We start from the raw sequence: 21,340 nt of genomic DNA on the forward strand, positions 1-21,340 counted from the left end.
TATTTATCCCTCAACCAACATCCCTAAAAAAGATGACATGGTCACTTATCCCATTGCTGTTTGTGGGAGCTTGCTGTGCGCAAGTTGGCTGCCGCGTTTCCCTACATGACAACAGTGACTACACTCCAAAAGTACTTCATTGGCTGTAAAGCGCTTTGGGACGTCCGGTGGTCGTGAAAGGTGCTATATAAATGCAATGTCGTTCTTTCTTTCTAACTTGTTGCTAACGTTGCATCATTTTGCATGGCTTTGCTCCCAGCACTGGTCAGAAAACCAAGACCACAGTCTCCGCTGCTGGGGAAAGTCTGCACTGGGCGTACCTACCTTGCTTAACCACCCCATGTGGTCTGCTCTGTCTTGCCTGCCTTATTTTAAAGTAATATTCTGCATTTAAGCCATTTAATGTCTTATATAGTTCAGTAATGTCTTCCCTCTCCTCTCCACCCGCACCATTCCTCCTTAACCGTCTCTCCTGTATCCTGTAGGGATTCTTCAGATCATATTAAATTTCTTAACTCAGAGCGCCGCACTGCATCTCATAAAGTGCAAAGTCATTCATTTCATTTCTACTTAATGTAGTAATATAATTGAATGTTTATAAACAGAAAAATATAATTGCATTGGGATAAAATGCTTTTAGTTTGGCACCGTGGCTGACAGGGAAAGAGAGCGAGAACATGGATTTGTATCGCGCCCTTCACAATCTCGGGCTGTTCCAAAGCGTTTCACTGCCAAGGAACTACTTTCAAAGCATGGTCACCGTTCGAGGGAAACATGGCGGCCAAATTGAGGTAAATGAAAGGACAGTCTGTTCGGTGGTGTTGGTTGAGGGATAGATGTTGGCCAGGACACCCTGTTCTTCTTCCAATCGTGTCATGGCCAGGCAGACAGGGCCTCAGTTTAATGTTTCAACCAAAAGACAGCACCTGTAGCAGTGCAGCTCAGCGCTGAAGTGTCACCGATAGATTGAGTAGACTGGGTCTTTACTCGTTGGAGTTCAGAAGGATGAGGGGTGATCTTATCGAAACATTTAAAATAATGAAAGGGATAGACAAGATAGAGGCGGAGAGGTTGTTTCCACTGGTCGGGGAGACTAGAATTAGGGGGCACAGCCTCAAAATACGGGGGAGCCAATTTAAAACCGAGTTGAGAAGGAATTTCTTCTCCCAGAGGGTTGTGAATCTGTGGAATTCTCTGCCCAGGGAAGCAGTTGAGGCTAGCTCATTGAATGTATTCAAGTCACAGATAGATAGATTTTGAACCAATAAGGGAATTGAGGGTTTCGGGGAGCGGGCGGGTAAGTGGAGCTGAGTCCACGGCCAGATCAGCCATGATCGTGTTGAGTGGCGGAGCAGGCTCGAGGGGCTAGATGGCCTACTCCTGTTCCTAATTCTTATGTTCTGCATCATGTGCTCAGGTCTCAGGAGTAGGTCTGAACCCACAACCTTCTGATTTACGGCCAATTTTGAACCAATTGAAGCCATTGTTTTCGGTCCCCGCCACAAACTCCAATTCCCTCGCCACTGACTCCATCCCTCTCCCCGGCTTCTGTCTGAGGCTGAACCAGATATTTGACCCAGAACTGAGCTGTCGACCACATATTCGCAGCGTAACTAAGACCGCCTATTTCCACCTCCGTAACGTCGCTCGCCTCCGCCCTTGCCTCAGCTCATTCGCTGCTGAAACCCTCGTCCATTTCATTGTTGCCTCCAGACTTCACTATTCCAACGCACGCCTGGCTGACCTCCCACATTCTGCCCTACGTAAACTCGAGGTGATCCAAAACTCGGCTGCCCCATGTCCTAACTCACAACAAGTCCCACTCACCCATCACTCCCTGTGCTTGCTGACTTACATTGGCTGCCGGTTAAGCAATGCCTTGATTTCAAAACTCTCATCCTTAATTTCAAATCCCTCCATGACCTCGCCCCTCCCTATCTCTGTAATCTCCTCCAGCCCAACAATCCCCCGAGATGTCTGCGCTCCTCAAATTCTGCCCTCTTGAGCATCCCGGATTATAATCGCTTCACCATTGGTGGGCGTACCTTCTGTTGCCTCGGCCCTAAGCTCTGGAACTCCCTGTCTAAACCCCTCTGCCTCTCTTTCCTCCTTCAAGACGGTCCTTAAACCTACCTCTTTGACCAAGTCTTTGGTCACCTGCGCTAATTTCTACTCCTGCGGCTTGATGCCAAATTGTTTTATCTCATAATATTCCTGCGAAGCGCCTTGGGATGTTTCAATCTGTTAAAGGCGCTATATAAACACAAGTTGTTGTTGTAAAACCTACTTCTTTGACCAAGCTTTTGGTCACGTGCGCTAATTTCTACTTATGCAGCTCAGTGTCAAATTTTTATCTGACAATACTCCTGTGCAGTGCCTTGGGACATTTCATTACGTTAAAGGCGCTATATAAATACACGTGATTGTTATTGATTTAGAAAAGGGGGTGATACCACTGAGCCAAGGCTGATGCTGATGAGTCCAATCAAGGACAGCAATGACTGCAGCAACCATGGGTCCACACAACAATCACTAAACATGTGTTCAGCACCTCCCACCCACAAAGAAACGGAACAATTGCATTGATGCCGGTATCCTATCCAGTCGTCAAATCCCTGTGAATTAATTATGAAGTTTTGAGACTTTTCTGTAGCCAAATGTAGTAACCATTCTGCGTCCACAGACAACACTGGGATGACTGATGACTGCCTGATGAAAGGTTGGTAGGAGCAGATTCAATCGTAACTTTCAATTGGTTTCTATATTCGAAAAGGAAAAATATGCAAGGCTATGGGGAAAGAGGAGGGGAGTGGGACTAACTGGATCGCTCTTCCACAGAGCCGGCACAGGCACGATGGGCCGAATGGCCTCCTTCCGTGCTACATCGTTCTTTCTGCTTTTGGTGCGGTTCGTTGAAATTGTTCAGGACACTGGGGGAACTCCACTTACAAGCAGTGGGATTCATCTGAGCCAGGAGGTCAACTTCCCTACGCCTCGCCTGTGTTTGAGGAACTACTTCGAGTTGTGTTTCGCTGTGCATATTGAGGCAGCCATTAACTCACCTTTTTCTCAGCGAGCTTCTGATTGATTAGTCCATTACACCGAGGAAAAAGTATTTTTTTTTATTGTGATCTATACGACAATCCCACAGGAGGGAAATCAATCACTTCTCATCCTTCAGTATCGATCACCTGTTTCTAACTGTTGTTCTTGGAAGCTTTCCGCCCCTCCCCTCCCCCACCTCGACTATTGAAAAACATCCACAATCAAGGAGATGGTTAACGACATCAATTTAAGAGTCTAATGAGATAAGACACTGCAGCATTATAGAAGTGGGTTATTAAACTGCAACAAAATCAAGTCTGATGAGACCAATCCCTCCACGGAACATGAACTATTGATAGGTTATTTTGCCACTGTGCACGTACTGCAAGGGTCCAGGTTAAATGTTCATGGAGCACGGTCAAAAATTCATCATCACGGGCAGTCCCTCAGGGTCGAGGATGACTTGCTTCCACACTAAAATGGAGTACTCAGGTAACTGATGAACTCATTTTAAACGGTGGAAGATGCCTGTGCGTGAATTCTTTTCACGCGGGGTGGCCGTTGCACACCAGCCACCTCACGGGCTTGACGGAGCAAGGTCTTGGTCCAGTGGCAAGGGCATCCAAGACGACTGGAGACCAGCTCTGCCACATGTGCCAATACATGCACGCAAACTCAAACATACTCCGACTGTGTGCCTTCCCACAGGACCTCTCTCTACGTGGACTCCATAGTACGAAATGTGAGCCTCACCACCTCACAGTCTCGCTATTGGCCCATGCTCTGCCTTCAAATAGCACCCTCTGCCCCAGAGAGCTGTGGAGGCTGGGTCATTGAATATATTTAAGGCGGAGATTAGGAAGAAGCCAAGTCAACGCTTTGTGTTTTAGTCAAAGGACGTAAGTTATCAGCAAAAACAGATTTCTGAAAGACTTAAAAAAAATTATTCGTTCCTGGGATGTGGGCGTCGTTGGCTAGGCCGGCATTTATTGCCTATCCCCAATTGGCTTCGAGAAGGTGGTGGTGAGCCGCCATCTCAAATGCCGCAGTCCGTGTGGTGAAGGCGCTCCCGCAGTGCTGACTTTGTCGTAGCGGTTTGGTACAACTGAGTGTCTCGCTGGACCATTTCAGTGGGCAGTTAAGAATCAACCACATTGCTGTGGGGTCTGGAGTCACATATAGGCCAGACCGGGTAAGGGCGGCAGATTTCCTTCCCTAAACATAGAAACAGAGAAACAGAGAAACATAGAAAATAGGTGCAGGAGTAGGCCATTCGGCCCTTCTAGCCTGCACCGCCATTCAATGAGTTCATGGCTGAACATTCAACTTCAGTACCCCATTCTTGCTTTCTCGCCATACCCCTTGATCCCCCTAGTAGTAAGGACCTCATCTAACTCCTTTTTGAATATATTTAGTGAATTGGCCTCAACAACTTTCTGTGGTAGAGAATTCCACAGGTTCACCACTCTCTGGGTGAAGAAGTTCCTCCGCATCTCGGTCCTAAATGGCTTACCCCTTATCCTTAGACTGTGACCTCTGGTTCTGGACTTCCCCAACATTGGGAACATTCTTCCTGCATCTAACCTGTCTAACCCCGTCAGAATTTTAAATGTTTCTATGAGGTCCCCTCTCATTCTTCTGAACTCCAGTGAATACAAGCCCAGTTGATCCAGTCTTTCTTGATAGGTCAGTCCCGCCATCCCAGGAATCAGTCTGGTGAACCTTCGCTGCACTCCCTCAATAGCAAGAATGTCCTTCCTCAGGTTAGGAGACCAAAACTGTACACAATACTCCAGGTGTGGCCTCACCAAGGCCCTGTACAACTGTAGCAATACCTCCCTGCCCCTGTACTCAAATCCCCTTGCTATGAAGGCCAACATGCCATTTGCTTTCTTAACCGCCTGCTGTACCTGCATGCCAACCTTCAATAACTGATGTACCATGACACCCAGGTCTCTTTGCACCTCCCCTTTTCCTAATCTGTCACCATTCAGATAATAGTCTGTCTCTCTGTTTTTACCACCAAAGTGGATAACCTCACATTTATCCACATTATACTTCATCTGCCATGCATTTGCCCACTCACCGAACCTATCCAAGTCACTCTGCAGCCTCACAGCATCCTCCTCGCAGCTCACACTGCCACCCAACTTAGTGTCATCCGCAAATTTGGAGATACTACATTTAATCCCCTCATCTAAATCATTAATGTACAGTGTAAACAGCTGGGGCCCCAGCACAGAACCTTGCGGTACCCCACTAGTCACTGCCTGCCATTCTGAAAAGTACCCATTTACTCCTACTCTTTGCTTCCTGTCTGACAACCAGTTCTCAATCCATGTCAGCACACTACCCCCAATCCCATGTGCTTTAACTTTGCACATCAATCTCTTGTGTGGGACCTTGTCGAACGCCTTCTGAAAGTCCAAATATACCACATCAACTGGTTCTCCCTTGTCCACTCTACTGGAAACATCCTCAAAAAATTCCAGAAGATTTGTCAAGCATGATTTCCCTTTCACAAATCCATGCTGACTTGGACCTATCATGTCACCTCTTTCCAAATGCGCTGCTATGACATCCTTAATAATTGATTCCATCATTTTACCCACTACTGATGTCAGGCTGACCGGTCTATAATTCCCTGTTTTCTCTCTCCCTCCTTTTTTAAAAAGTGGGGTTACATTGGCTACCCTCCACTCTATAGGAACTGATCCAGAGTCAATGGAATGTTGGAAAATGACTGTCAATGCATCCACTATTTCCAAGGCCACCTCCTTAAGTACTCTGGGATGCAGTCCATCAGGCCCTGGGGATTTATCGGCCTTCAATCCCATCAATTTCCCCAACACAATTTCCTGGCTAATAAGGATTTCCCTCAGTTCCTCCTCCTTACTAGACCCCCCGACCCCTTTTATAACCGGAAGGTTGTTTGTGTCCTTCTTCGTGAATACCGAACCAAAGTACTTGTTCAATTGGTCCGCCATTTCTTTGTTCCCCGTTATGACTTCCTCTGATTCTGACTGCAGGGGACCTATGTTTGTCTTTACTAACCTTTTTCTCTTTACTTATCTATAGAAAGTTTTGCAATCCGTCTTAATGTTCCCTACAAGCTTCTTCTCATACTCCATTTTCCCTGCCCTAATCAAACCCTTTGTCCTCCTCTGCTGAGTTCTAAATTTCTCCCAGTCCCCGGGTTCTCTGCTATTTCTGGCCAATTTGTATGCCATTTCCTTGGCTTTAATACTATCCCTGATTTCCCTTGATAGCCACGGTTGAGCCACCTTCCCTTTTTTATTTTTATGCCAGACAGGAATGTACAATTGTTGTAGTTCATCCATGAGGTCTCTAAATGTCTGCCATTGCCCATCCACAGTCAACTCCTTAATTATCATTCGCCAATCCATCCCAGCCAATTCACGCCTCATACCTTCAAAGTTAGCCTTCTTTAAGTTCTGGACCATGGTCTCTGAATTAACTGTTTCATTCTCCATCCTAATGCAGAATTCCACCATATTATGGTCACTCTTCCCCAAGGGGCCTCGCACAATGAGATTGCTAATTAATCCTCTCTCATTACATAACACCCAGTCTAAGATGGCCTCCCCCCCTAGTTGGTTCCTCGACATATTGGTCTAAAAAACCATCCCTTATGCACTCCAGGAAATCCTCCTCCACCGTATTGCTTCCAGTTTGGTTAGCCCAATCTATGTGCATATTAAAGTCACCCATTATAACTGCTGCACCCTTATTGCATGCACCCCTAATTTCCTGTTTGATGCCCTCCCGAACATCACTACTACTGTTTGGAGGTCTGTACACAACTCCCACTAACGTTTTTTGCCCTTTGGTGTTCTGTAGCTCTACTCATATAGATTCCACATCATCCAAGCTAATGTCCTTCCTAACTATTGCCTTAATCTCCTCCTTAACCAGCAATGCTACCCCACCTCCTTTTCCTTTTATTCTATCCTTCCTGAATGTTGAATACCCCTGGATGTTGAGTTCCCAGCCCTGATCATCCTGGAGCCACGTCTCCGTAATTCCAATCACATCATATTTGTTAACATCTATTTGCACAGTTAATTCATCCACCTTATTGCGGATACTCCTTGCATTAAGACACAAAGCCTTTAGGCTTGTTTTTTTAACACCCTCTGTCCTTTTAGAATTTTGCTGTACAATTAGTGAACCAGTTGGGTTTTTCCGACAATCCGGTAGTTTCATGGTCTCCAATACTGATATTAGCTTTTTAATTCCAGATTTATTTAATTAGCTTAATTTAAATTCCCCAGCTGCCGTGGTGGGATTTGAACTCATGTCTCTGGATCATTAGTCCAGGCCTCTGGATTACTAGTCCGGTAACATAACCACTCTGCTACCGTACCCACTGCATGTATATAGCTTCTTTCCCGACCACAAAACGCCTCAAAGCCCTTTACAGCCAATGAAGTGCTTTTTGAAGTGTAGTCACTGTTGTAATGTAGGAAACACGGCAACCAATTTGCGCACAGCAAGCTCCCACAAACAGCAACATGATAATGGCCAGATAATCTGTTTTTAGTGATGTTAATAAAGGGATAAATATTAGCCAGGACTCCAGGGATAACCCCACCTGTTCTTCTTCAAAATAGTGTCGTGGGATCTTTTGCATCCACCTGAGAGAGCAGACAGGGCCTCGGTTTAATGTCTCATCCATAAGACAGCACCTCCGACAATGCAGCACTCCCTCAGTACTGCACTGGGAGTATCAGCCTCGATTTTTGCGCTCAAGTTTCCGGAGTTGGACTTGAACCCCCAACTTTTTAGCACAGAGACGAGGGTGCTGCCCACTGAGCCATGGCTAATATTGGAGAGATAAAGGATTGAGGCAGATGGTAAGAAGGTGAGTAAATAATGCTTGGGCTGTAAAAAAATAAAAGGGCGATCTTCTTGGGCCTAATGGTCTTTCCCGATTTCTAATCATTTATATGCATTTATATTACTAAAAGAAGCTCTCTCTCTCATGGGATTATAACGTAACATTCAACATTAAAAGCCTTGGTGAAAATGTGACGTTTATTATCCATCAAACCGGGAGTGTGACTCATGCCAGTGCGAGTGACCTTTAGCCTCGAGGTGAAATGGCAACATTCTAATCTGTACAACTGCAGACTCAACTAGTTCAGTCCAACTTGGTGTCAAATGCTCCTAAAGAGTACTTATTGAATGCAGCTCCCGGAGTCTCAGTTCGGTTCAGGTGCAGATAATCTCGAGTTGTCCTGGGAAATTAATACAATGGAGACAGACTCCCACAGTCTCTAGACGTGAGTGATACACGGGAGCCTGCAATATTTTCCTTTGCTAGAATGATCCTTAGAGCAGAGAAGGTTAAGGGGAGATTTAATAAAAGTGTTCAAAATTATGAGGAGGTTTGATAGAGTAAATACCTGTTTGCAATGGCAGGAGGGTGGAACATAGATTTAAGATAAATGGCAAAATCTCCAGGCGGGGAATGAGGAGAAGTAATTTTTTACGCCGAGAGTTCTAATGCTATGGAACACACTGCCTGAAAGGATGGTAGAAGCAGATTCAATGGTAACTTTCATAAGAGAATTACTTGAAAAAGAGAAATTTTCAGGAGCTATGGGCAAAGAACAGGAGAGTGTGACTAATTGGACAGTTCTTTCAAAGAGCTGGCACAGACACGATGTATAATTCTAAGATCTAGTTGAGCCTAGTGTACAGATTAGAACATTGTTCTATCACCTCTGCTGACAAGCAGCTTGTATTGATCAAGTTCCTGCAAGTCAGTTCTGATGTATGTTGAACAACCATGTGTGTCAACTCTCAAACGAATATGCCATTCAGGTCGTATGGATTTCAGTTGGGCCTTTCTGAAAACATGGTCCCCACAGTTAGCAGATGCAAAGTAAGCCACTTACTCTTCACTGTGAGAAACATAGACTTGCTGATGTCTGTGCCAACTCCATTGCTCGCCTGGCAAAGGTAGTAGCCGATATCTTCTTCCAAAACATGGCGGATCAGCAAGGAACCGTTGGCCAAGATCTGAATCCGGCCCGTCAGTGGAACAGGGTGGTACTGCTGCGGGTTGCCACTTCCTGCAAAGGATAACATCGATGATAAGTCACTGCATTCAGAGGATTAGTGAGAAATGACATGCACGTTAATCCCAGTGCAACATGCTCAATCATGAAGGTGCTCCGCTGAGCATTACTGTCACCACCGCTGGGACACAGATGGAATGGGTTTTTGTTATGCAGCCTCTCCCTTCCAGATCAAAGGCAGGATCTGAAATCGCTCCATGGACAGAGCACATCACAGAATGTTTGACCAGACTGAAAACCCCACTGTTCCTTCACCTTATAACCAGCACGAGTTAGGCAGCAGCGACCAAGGAGACACAAACAAGCTGGATCGAATTTTTACCACAGTAGACATTAGGTTGTCCTTATGCTAAACTAATATATTAGAGATGTTCTCTCCATATATATTCATGACTTAAATTGGTTATTACCGTTTGATTGTACAGTGCATTTTAAAATGTTTATTCAGCATTTTAAAATTTATTCCCCGCTCGTGTCTGCAATAATCGCAACTCCACCACAGTGTTTATATAACCCAGTGAACGCTTACGAGAGAATTAAACCAAGTGTAGCGGGGAAAGGAATTCACAATATTTCTCTGTTATTCTGATCACTCTTTTATACCTAGCCATTATAGAACTGGGTTTGAGGGAGGGGGTCTTTATTTGTGTTGGATTAGCATCTCTGATCACAGGGCAAGTTATACTCCTGGCTGGTCCAAAATACTGGTCTGCACACTCACCACACCCAATTCGCATCTGTGGCACCTCAGAACTGCTTGTGGCCTGAAGCAGGCGAAGGTAGGCAGTAACTATTGCTGCCAGTGAAGACAGATGTCTGCCCTCCAGTGTACACGGGCTGAAAAGGATGAAACTGGCAAAGGAGCTTTTCCTGTTGTTCAATGATACTACAATGGCCACGGCACTTAAGGGGCACACTTTTGGGCATATCATCATCATAGGCAGTCCCTCGAAACGAGGATGACTTGCTTCCATGCCAAAAAAGGATGAGATCATGTTTCAATGAAGGACCTAATATTCCAGGTCCAGAACTACATGTTGAAGGGTGGAAGATGCCTGTGTGTGGATTTTTTTTAACATGGGTTGGCCATTGCACACCAGCCACCACACAGGCTTGACAGAGCTAGGTCTTGGGCAAAGTTGACTGGAGACCAGCTCTGCTGCACTGACCTAGTGCTTACACATATCGCAGTGTGGGCTGGCCCGTGCTGCCCCTGGGCCCACGCCTCTTCTGGGCCCCAGACTCGTGCCTCTCCTGGGCCCCGATCACGTCCCTCTACAGTCTCTCGCCGCTCCTTTGCCTCGACCTCACCACTCCTGCTGTACCTGCTCACGCTCCAATCGCAAAACTGGAACGTGATGATGTCCCTCTTCGCTGCCGTCGCCCTCCCGCACCAGCTCGCGCTGTACCGGGCCGTGGTACACCACCACGCTGCCCACGGTTGCCGTTCCTTTTATGGCCCCGACCTGCCTCTGATGGTCTCTCGTAGGTCGGGTTTGGCATAAGGTGATCAGCCATTGGAAGGACTTTAAATGAACCTACTGCATATTTATCCCTCGTTATTCCATCATGTCAACTTCACCACTGAGGCTCAACTCCCTGCTCCTTTATACGTGGTTTGGAGGTGTTTAAGATGATTGAAGGATTTGATAGGAGACAGAGAAACTATTTCCTCTGGCGGGTGAGTCTAGGACAAAGGGGGCATAACCTTAAAATTAGAGCTAGGCGAGTTGATGTCAGGAAACACTCCTTCACACAAAGGGCAGTGGGAATCTGGAACTCGCACCCAAACAGTTGTTGAGGCTGGGGGCCAATTGAAAATGTTTTGTTGAGTAAGGGTATTAAGGGATATGGAACCAAGACAGGTAAAGTGTTCAAAGAAGAATCATTTTTCCTCCTTAACACCTAAGAATTTTCCTCTCAGGTTTTGCCCACAGCAGTGTCCTGAGGAGTACACTTTAAGTGAGGGAAGGGCCCCTTGGACATGGCCTGGTGTGCAGTGCTGCTGACGCCTGCCCTGTTAGCCCCGGGAAGGAAGTGCAACGCTCGATTTAGCTCCACTTCCTTCCGAGGGCGGTAACCCGAATTTGTGGAGAGGGGGGGCGGGACTTCAGCGGCTGCTGCTCGGTCTCGCTCCCCCAAGCAGGGCGACACTGAATTTCTCCCCCCCCCCCAGATGTTAGAAAAAATGGCGACTCAGTTTACCGATCGCAGGGCCATACCTTTTGCATGCTTCCACATGACCTTTGGAGGAGGATAGCCATCGACTGAGCAGTTCAGAACTCCCACTTTTCCATAAATGCCGTCCTGGTTATTGGGCTGCACCACGAAACGAGGTGGGACTGGAAAACACAAATAACATTTTCATAAATTACAATAATTGGGTCAACGAGAAACCATGAGGGGGTGTTGAGAGAACAGTTGGGCCCTTGTGGTAGGGAAGAGGAGCTTAAATGGTCAAAATGGTTTCTTTGACTTTTTTTATGTTCAAACATTTCTCTTGGGTGCAGTGCATTGACAAGAGAAACAATGTGCCGACAACTATGTACAACACTGAAGGACACGGGTGCCCTAACACTGTTAAAGAAAGAGTAACAACGCACTTTAGGCTAGAAATTGTTTTTTTGGTGATTGCGGTATTTTTTCAGCAATTTTTCACCAAAAATACCCGTTACAAATACCGTTATTTTTTTAAAGGCCTAAAATTGACAAAAAAATGTGCCCGACGGTAAAAATCGGCGTTGCACGAGGATTGGCGGTGGAAACCGCGGTCCTCGCCAACTTTAGCCCGAGGCCGATTACCGCTAAAAAGACAGGCCCTGGGAGGGGAGAAAACACAAAAAGAAATTGCAAAGATTAAAAAAAAAATCACAAAACATTTACAACTCACTTACCTAGCGAATCGCTGAAAAAGAATTTTAAAAATATAAACATTAACTTACCTTTTTTGTGGGTCTTCATACTTAGCGCTGTTTCTGGGTCTGCAACGCAAGCTATTCTCGGGTGGGTTTTTTTTGGCGCAGAACGGCCAATTTAAAGTGATATCGCTTTTTTTCGTCTTGCACGATGGCGGTCCACTTTTCAGCGGTATTTCAAAACCGACGGCGCACAACTGTGGCCAATCTCCGTCAAAAAAAGGCGAAATATCGCCCCCCCAAAAAAAACGGGCGCATGGCTGGCCAATTTCTAGCCCATATATGTGGCTCAGTTAGTTGCGCAATCCTTTCCAGAATCAGAAGGTTCAAGTCCCACTACAGGACTTGAGCACGTCACCTAGGTTGACATTGCAGTGCAGTGCTGAGAGAGTGCGACACTGCCAGAGGTGCGGTTAAACCGAGGCCCCTTGTCTGCCTGTCCCAGTGGAGGTAAAGGAACTCCGGTGCATGATTCGAAGGGGAGCAGGGGAGTTGTCCTGGCCAACATTTACCCCTTAACCAACAGCTGACACAAAGAAACTTTCATTTATATAGCGACTTGACACGTTCTCAGGAAAGCAAGTTACTTTTGAAGTGTGATTACAGTGGCATTGTATGCAAATATGGCCACCAATCTGCAGACAGAAAGATCCCACAAGCACCAATTTGGTGCATGGCCAGTTCGTGTCTCTTTCGGATGAGAAAGATTTGCATTTATATAGCGCCTTTCACGACCACCGGACATCTCAAAGCGCTTTTACAGCCAAAGAAATACTTTTGCAGTGTAGTCACTGTTGTAATGTGGGAAACACAGCAGCCAATTTGTGCACAGCAAGCTCCCACAAACAGCAATGTGATAATGACCAGCTAATCTGTTTTTTTGTTCTGTTGAGGGATAAATATTGGCCCCAGGACACCATGGAGAACTCCCCTGTTTTTCTTGAAAATAGAGCCATGGGATCTTTTACGTCCACCTGAGAGAGCAGGCGTGGCCTCGGTTTAACGTCTCATCCGAAAGACGGCACCTCCGACAGTGCAGCACTCCCTCAGCACTGCACTGAAGTGTCAGCCTAGATTTATGTGCTCAAGTCTCTGGAGTGGCACTTGAACCCACAACCTTCTGACTCAGAGGCGAGGGTATTACCCACTGAACTGTAATATATACAGCGCCACCTACTGCTGCTCCACCTAGTGGACTGCTGTGGTAATGCTACTGCTCATGTAAATACAATAAAAGTCACATGATGTATTGGAGCCATCTTATAAAATCTGTGTGTTTGTGATGTCATAAGGAGTATATCACATGAGCCACAGCTGGCAATGTAAAATCACCTCAACAGCTTCCCGATTAAAATGGAATGTTCCTTTCAAATAGATCCTGCCGTCCCAAAGCTTTGCGGCTCCAAACGCTCGCGGGCCAACAACATCACCGCAAGAACGCAACTTAATAGCGACTTAGAGCAACAACAAGAAGAAGCGGCCGTTTAATAAGAAGCAGCGGGTGGGAAGAGGGGCAGGAGTCGCTCACCTCGCACAATGAGACGTCGTTCCCTCATGACGGTGGCTGCCTCGTTGCTGGCGATGCACGTGTAGTTGCCGTTGTGTTTCAGAGAAACGCTGGAGATCTGCAGGGAGCTCATGAATTCTTTGGTTTCGATGGTGACCCCTGACCCGGAGAGAATCACCTGACCGTCCTTCCTCCAGGTGATGCGGATGGGCATATCGCCCGATGACACCACACACGGGATGTAGAGTAGCTGGCCGATCGACGCGGGCGGGAACTCAAAAGGCTGGATTAAGGGAGGAACTGGAAAGGAAGCAGAGGCATAATTAATTGGTTGGCAGGTATAACGAGTGGTATTTAAAACTTCAGTCACTACCTCACTCCCATTTGCCTTCATGAAGAAGAACGGTTGAGCAGGTTGGGCCTATACCCATTGGAGTTCAGAAGAATGAGAGGTGATCTTATTGAAACGTATACGATTCTGAGGGGGCTCGACAGGGTAGATGCAGAGACGATGTTTCCCCTCGTGCGGGAATCTAGAACTAGGGGACATAGTTTCAGAATAAGGGGGCGCCCATTTAAAACGGAGATGAGGAGGAATTTCTTCTCTCAGAGGGTTGTGATTCTTTGAAATTCACTGCCCCAGAGAGCTGTGGAGGCTGGGTCATTGAATATATTAAGGTGGAGTTCGACAAATTTCTCAACGATAAGGGAGTAAAGGGTTATGGGGAGCGGGCAGGGAAGTGGAGTTGATCAGCCGTGATCTTATTGAATGGCGGAGCAGGCTTGAGGGGCCAAATGGTCTACTCCTGCTCCTATTTCTTATCTTCTTACGTTCTTATTAAATTCTTATTTTTAAGGGCAAATTTACCATTAACTGCTCCTTGACCTTTGCTACATTTTATGAAGAAACCGGTCGTGAGACCACTTGGAAGACTCGCCTCAGGAATCCAGCTTTGAATCTGAGGAAGATTGGGAGTAAGGGGTCTGAGTGAAATGAGTCTGAGGCACTTTCAACAAAGTCGCACACTAGCATAGACCCACGACATAAAATTGCCCCAAGATTTACCATCAGTTGACACTAACTTATTAATCTTATTCAAGGACGCCTTGAGAGATTCTGCACCATGCTGTTCTTAACCCAGGAGTGCTTGATTTGCCATTGCTGAGTTCAGAAAGAAAGTAAGAGGGCTATAAATGTGTTTGCTTCGCGCCACCCATTAGTACCCGAGAGGAGGGGGGGCGCTATCGGGCCGCCTAAGCGCGTGCTGTTAGTGCCTGCCGCAAACTTCGTTGGTGGTTTAACAGCAGCGCTATCGGTTAGCACTGCGCACTCTAACACCACTCACTTGGTGACGTCAGGAATGTGCAATGGCCCACTGAGCGCCGCAATCCAGAACTTCGCTCCCTCTGCCTGCCGCTGTAACTGACAGAAAGAGCAGGCGTTCCATGGAAGCTCCCGGGGGCGATATTATAAATCAGGAGCAGGTGGATGCTCAGTGTAAAATCTTTTAACGTGATTCTGTGAGCTCTGACGAACAGCTGCCGATGTTTCCAGCACTCCCTTTAACCTTCTCTCATTTTTCGGGTGGTCCAGCTGACCTCCCCTTTAGATGCTGGGATACCGGCTTCCTAGCGCCATAATTTCATTATCCCCGCAGCGTTACCGCCATGTACCGCCCCGAGAGTAGGGTGGAACACTTCCCTTAGTGCTCCACTGTGCCCTTGGGGCGCTAACAATGAATATCCCGGTTGGAGGCCGTAAACATCGCCCGGCGCTAAAATTCGTGCCCAGCCAGTGTCACCGCCTCAAATCGGGCTATAACAAATTTTTTGCCCAGAGACTTTCACTTCCGCAATCCTAAGCTGTCTTACTGTAGTTTGTTTGAGGTTGTGTTTGCTGGTAAACTGCTGAAAAGTGTCAGGGAGAAACAAAATGGAAGGGTGTCCATATATGGGTTAAAGGGGCTACGGTGTCACTGGTTGTCTGAGGATGGATGATATCAGTCACGTGGATACCGCATGGCGATGAGGGTATATAAGTGGGATTAGTGGGAAGATTAGTGGGAAAGCGGGTTGTGTAGAGGACAGAGAGAGGCTGCAAAGAGGTTTAGATAGGTTAAGCGAATGGGCTAAGGTTTGGCAGATGGAATACAATGTCGGAAAATGTGAGGTCATCCACCTTGGAAAAAAAAACAGTAAAAGGGAATATTATTTGAATGGGGAGAAATTACAACATGCTGTGGTGCAGAGGGACCTGGGGGTCCTTGTGCATGAATCCCAAAAAGTTAGTTTGCAGGTGCAGCAGGTAATCAGGAAGGCGAATGGAATGTTGGCCTTCATTGCGAGAGGGATGGAGTACAAAAGCAGCGAGGTCCTGCTGCAACTGTATAGGGTATTGGTGAGGCCGCACCTGGAGTACTGCGTGCAGTTTTGGTCACCTTACTTAAGGAAGGATATACTGGCTTTGGAGGGGGTACAGAGATGATTCACTAGGCTGATTCCGGAGTTGAGGGGGTTACCTTATGATGATAGATTGAGTAGACTGGGTCTTTACTCGTTGGAGTTCAGAAGGATGAGGGATAATCTTATAGAAACATTTAAAATAATGAAGGGGATAGACAATATAGAGGCAGAGAGGTTGTTTCCACTGGTCGGGGAGACTAGAACTCGGGGGCACAGCCTCAAAATACGGGGGAGCCAATTTAAAACCGTTGAGAAGGAATTTCTTCTCCCAGAGGGTTGTGAATCTGTGGAATTCTCTGCCCAAGGAAGCAGTTGAGGCTAGCTCATTGATTGTATTCAAATCACAGATCGATAGATTTTTAACCAATAAGGGAATTAAGGGTTATGGGAAGCAGGCAGGTAAGTGGAGCTGAGTCCACAGCCAGATCAGCCATGATCTTGTTGAATGGCGGAGCGGGCTCGAGGGGCTAGATGGCCTGCTCCTGTTTCTAATTCTTATGTTCTTATGTTCTTATTAATGTTGGGGAAGTCCAGAACCAGGGATTTAGGACCGAGATGAGGAGAAACTTCTTCACCCAGAGAGTGGTGAACCTGTGGAATTCTCTACCACAGAAAATTGTTGAGGCCAATTCACTAAATATATTCAAAAAGGAGTTAGATGTAGTCCTTACTACTCGGGGGATCAAGGGGTATGGCGAGAAAGCAGGAATGGGGTACTGAAGTTGCATGTTCAGCTATGAACTCATTGAATGACGGTGCAGGCTAGAAGGGCTGAATGGCCTACTCCTGCACCTATTTTCTATGTTTCTATGTTTCTGTAAAGAACTGCCTTCACAGGGAACGGTCAGAACAGGAGCATAGAAACACGTAGTTCCAACACATGAGCACCTGTTCTCCAAAGGATTGGGGTAATAGCAATATTTTGTACTCACTGCTTTGTTACTATGTGTAACGTTATTAATATTGTAATTAATAAAATTATTGATCCCACTGTATTGTTGGTCTTGCCGAACTGATCTCCACTTCTCAACACTCACCTCGATGAGCACAAAATTAATCTTGAATCATATGCCATTTTCAGAAAATCCTCAATACTCAAAAGATTTCTATCCCCATTCTACAGATTTCAACAATCACACAGTCACGCTGACTGCCGCTGATCTGTGAAAGGGTGAATATTCTGCCAATGCGGGTGTCCAGGTTGTTCGAAACGTCCTCTGAGAAAGTCAAAGACAAGGGTCTCCAGGAGTAACGTAGCCACTGCCTAAATAGGCTCCCCATGTGACCAAATAACAGAAAAAAATGGAATCCTCAAGGCCTCAATTTAAAAATTTGCATCCTTGTCTTCAAATCCCTCCATGGTTTCGCCCCTCCCTATCTCTATGATCTCCTCCAGCCCTGCAACCCTCCATGACCTCTGCGCTCCTCCAATTCTGACCTCTTGAGCATATCCGACTTTAATTGCTCCATCATTGGTGTCCGTGCCTTCAGCTGCCCAGGCCCTAAGCTCTGCAATTCCCTCCCTAAACCTCGACAGTTCTCCCACCTCCTTAAAGACTCGCCTTTAAAACTAACTCCACCTGACCTAATGGCTTGGTGTCAAATTTTATCTGATTATGCTGCTGGGAAGCACTTTGGGACGTTTTACTACGTTATATTTTGTTGCTGTTGTTGTGAGAATTTTCAAGAACTGTTTAATAATTCAGGGATAATTAGTATTTCTCTTCGAAGGGTAATGCAATTGGAAGCCAATGTGCCTGTGACAAAACCCAATAAAGCGCCAACTTTTTAGGTTCAGAAGTCCTTTTACTGACATCGCCAGAATATTAAAAATAAGCGCCGAGACAGAGGAGAGCCCAAAAGCTATAAAGAAATTATCCCACAGCGATGTTCTTCAAAAATAAACACAAACATAATTCACTTCTGGTGTCCTGAGTCCCCATGGGATGGGCAGGGGCTGTCAACACTCCAGGATTTCCCGGGAGTCTCCAGAAATTGAACATTAGTCTTCAGAACACCGCTGTGAGCAATCCAGGAGAAAAATCACAGAGGGGCGTTGAACAAAATTGCATTTTTTTCATATTCTTTGAACACTTTCATTTATTATTGATAAAAGTGTTGGAGTTGGAGGGTGAGGGGGAAACTGTTTTATGAACAAGTCAAGATTAATCTAATTGGGTGACAAAGAGGCTGCTCCCTTTCCTATTGGCTGTGGGAAGGCAGTGGCCCCTGGAGGTTGGACCAATGGCGGGAATGTGGGGGCGGGGCAGTGCGAGGTAGGAGGTCATGTGATGACGCCTCCAAGAATACAACCAACCAGAGTTGGCAAACCCTCGGGCCGAGCAGGGGGCGGTGGGACAGGGGTGCGTTGTCTGTGGGTCACCATTGACCAGAAACTTCACCAGCCACCTAACTACCATGGCAACAAGAGCGGGTCAGAGGCTGGGTATTCTGTGGCGAGTGTCTCACCTCCTGACTCCCCAAAGCTTTTCCACCGTCTACAAGGCACAAGTCAGGAGAATGCTCTCCACTTGCTGCTCCAACAACACTCAAGAAGGTCGACAGCATCCAGGACAAAGCAGCCCGCTTGATCGGCACCCCATCCACCACCTTCAACATTCTCTCCCTCCACCACCGGCGCACTGTGGCTGCAGTGTGTCCCATCTACAAGATGTACTGCAGCAACTCGCCAATCCTTCTTCGGCAGCACCTCCCAAACCCGCGACCTCTACCACCTAGAACGATAAGGGCAGCAGACTCTGAACACCCAACCACTGCGAGTTCCCCTCCAAGTCACACACCATCCTGACTTGGAAATATATCAACTGTTCCTTTATCGTCGCTGGGTCAAAATCCCGGAACTCCCTCCCTAACAGCACTGTGGGAGCACCTTCACCACACGGACTGCAGCGGTTCAAGAAGGCGGCTTAGCACTATCTTCTCAGGGGCAACTAGGGACGGGCAATAAATGCCGGTCTTGCCAGCAATGCCCACATCCCAGGAACGAATAAATAAAATGCTTGTTGGTGAAGGCTGGGTCCCTTTAACCACTGGACAGCTCTGTTTTACTGTAGCCGTTCACAAAAAACTATTTTATTTATTTGTTTTTAATATGAAGGGCACGTCAAGTCAAAACTTCTGCTCGGTCTCAAGATCCAAGTGTGCAAGGGAGGGAGATGAAGCACGGTTATTTTTACGGGTGCTGGGTTTTAATGTCTGAAGCCCTTGTGGGGGCTCCATGCCTTCCCAATAAATTAAAGCACTACAGCTCCGCGTTTGCACAGCCAAATCCTCAAGGACATGAGCCGCGCTCTCGTGTAGCATAATCAAAATTTAATCACGGCGAGGCTTGGAAAAACGCAATGGACTAGACTGAGCACACGGCTCCCTGCATAGCCCTGAATAATTAATGTGAGCAAGATGCATTTTAGATGTTCTCCTGAGCACTTAAAAACGATGCGTATTATTTTTTTAACAGCTAGCAAAACATTCCAAAGCACCGCAGCAACGCGGGAGGAGATGAGCCAGTGCGCAGGTTACATTGCTTCAATGTGCTGTCAACATGGCAAAACCGTGTTATACATATAGAAACCACCTCCAGCTCATGTTACATTCCTTCCAGCAATTTTCTCCCCCCTTTCTCTTACAGCAGCGCGTTTAGTGAAAAAAAGACAAGAGGATTAACCTTTCACCGGTTTGTCATTGGCCTTACAACAACTTGCATTTATATAGCGCCTTTAACATAGTGAAACGTCCCACGATGCTTTCACAGTGGCGTTATAAGACAAAACAGATAAATTTGACACCGAGCCACGTAAGTAGAAATTAGCGCAGGTGACCAAAAAGCTTGATCAAAGAGATAGGTTTTAAGGAGCGTCTTGAGGGAGGAAAGAGAGGCAGGGAGGTTTAAGCAGGGAGTTCCAGAGCTTGGGGCCGAGGCAACAGAAGGCACGGCCACCAACGATTGAGCGATTACAATGCTCGGGAGGGCAGAATAAAAAAAGAAGAGGCATCCAACAATATCTCGTCAGGCCCAGATTCTGCCGCATCTTGTGAGGTGCCCCGTTTGTTAGATTCTTCCCCTCGCCCTGCAGCCCGAAACATCTTTGCTCCACAAGTTGCTGGAAGAGTGAGCTGATAACGGGGCGGCGAGTGCCATGGGGCATCTGGGACCTGGGGAGCAAAGGCGGGACCGACCATCTATCTCCTTAACCCGTGAGAATTTAAGGATTGGGAAAGAAACAGAGGAATGACGGGTAAGGAAATGGGGGGAAGTTGAGTGAAATCCAATAAGAAAGAGAAGTAAAGAGATGGAAGGAAAGATTGGTAAAAGAGAGAGAGAAAAAAAAAGAGATAACGGAAAACTAAAACAAATTACATTTATAAGCCTCAAAGAACAATTTACTACCTGCAGGAATGAGATTCAAAGGTTTCAATTGTTCCCTTTCTGGGACGGAGAGGTTGGGTGGCATTGCTAGGACATAAATGTCCTCTTTAAAAGGGTCATTACGCTGTTGAGTAACTTTGCGAGGTGAGTTTAATTTTGTATTTACATCGGAAGTGCAGCAATTTCTTGAAACTCACTGGGTAGGTTGAGATTGCAACTCAGGAGGCATCTCTTCCTCACCATAAATTGCGAGGCTGTTTATACACTGATAACGGTGCCATCAAACACACCATTCATTTCCCAGCAAATTCTGGGCCAATATTGTATTTTTTTAAAAATAATACCTTATATCCAGCCTCAACATAATTAGCATTGGAAAGAGTTGCAATGACTAGCACCAGGGCCGCTGAACAATGGATGAAGCTCAGCCAGGGTCACTGCTCCGGTGCGGATTTGGGGGAAGAACGGTGCAGTGCACCCCATGGTTGAATAATCTGCCAGTGCCTACTATCTAGACTCCCATGAATACATAGAAACATAGAAACATAGAAAATAGGTGCAGGAGTAGGCCATTCGGCCCTTCTAGCCTGCACCGCCATTCAATGAGTTCATGGCTGAACATTCAACTTCAGTACCCTATTCCTGCTTTCTCGCCATACCCCTTGATCCCCCTAGTAGAAAGGACCTCATCTAACTCCTTTTTGAATATATTTAGTGAATTGGCCTCAACAACTTTCTGTGGTAGAGAATTCCACAGGTTCACCACTCTCTGGGTGAAGAAGTTCCTTCGCATCTCGGTCCTAAATGGCTTACCCCTTATCCTTAGACTGTGACCTCTGGTTCTGGACTTCCCCAACATTGGGAACATTCTTCCTGCATCTAACCTGTCTAACCCCGTCAGAATTTTAAATGTTTC

At 46.5% G+C, this 21,340-nt stretch overlaps 1 protein-coding gene across 1 annotated transcript in view; it reads right to left on the minus strand.

Moving 5' to 3' along the window:
* The window catches only part of dscaml1 (Down syndrome cell adhesion molecule like 1), a 618,289-nt gene that overhangs the window by 198,197 nt on the left and 398,752 nt on the right, over positions 1 to 21,340 (minus strand). The window contains exons 8-10 of the mRNA XM_070893140.1: positions 13,596 to 13,874; positions 11,375 to 11,494; positions 8,970 to 9,146 (exon numbers count right to left, since the gene is read on the minus strand). Of these exons, the coding sequence (XP_070749241.1) occupies positions 8,970 to 9,146; positions 11,375 to 11,494; positions 13,596 to 13,874 (576 nt within the window). The remainder of the gene's footprint in view (positions 1 to 8,969; positions 9,147 to 11,374; positions 11,495 to 13,595; positions 13,875 to 21,340) is intronic.

Source organism: Pristiophorus japonicus, chromosome 11 (genome assembly GCF_044704955.1).
Source record: "Pristiophorus japonicus isolate sPriJap1 chromosome 11, sPriJap1.hap1, whole genome shotgun sequence".
In the NCBI taxonomy this organism is placed as follows: domain Eukaryota; kingdom Metazoa; phylum Chordata; class Chondrichthyes; family Pristiophoridae; genus Pristiophorus; species Pristiophorus japonicus.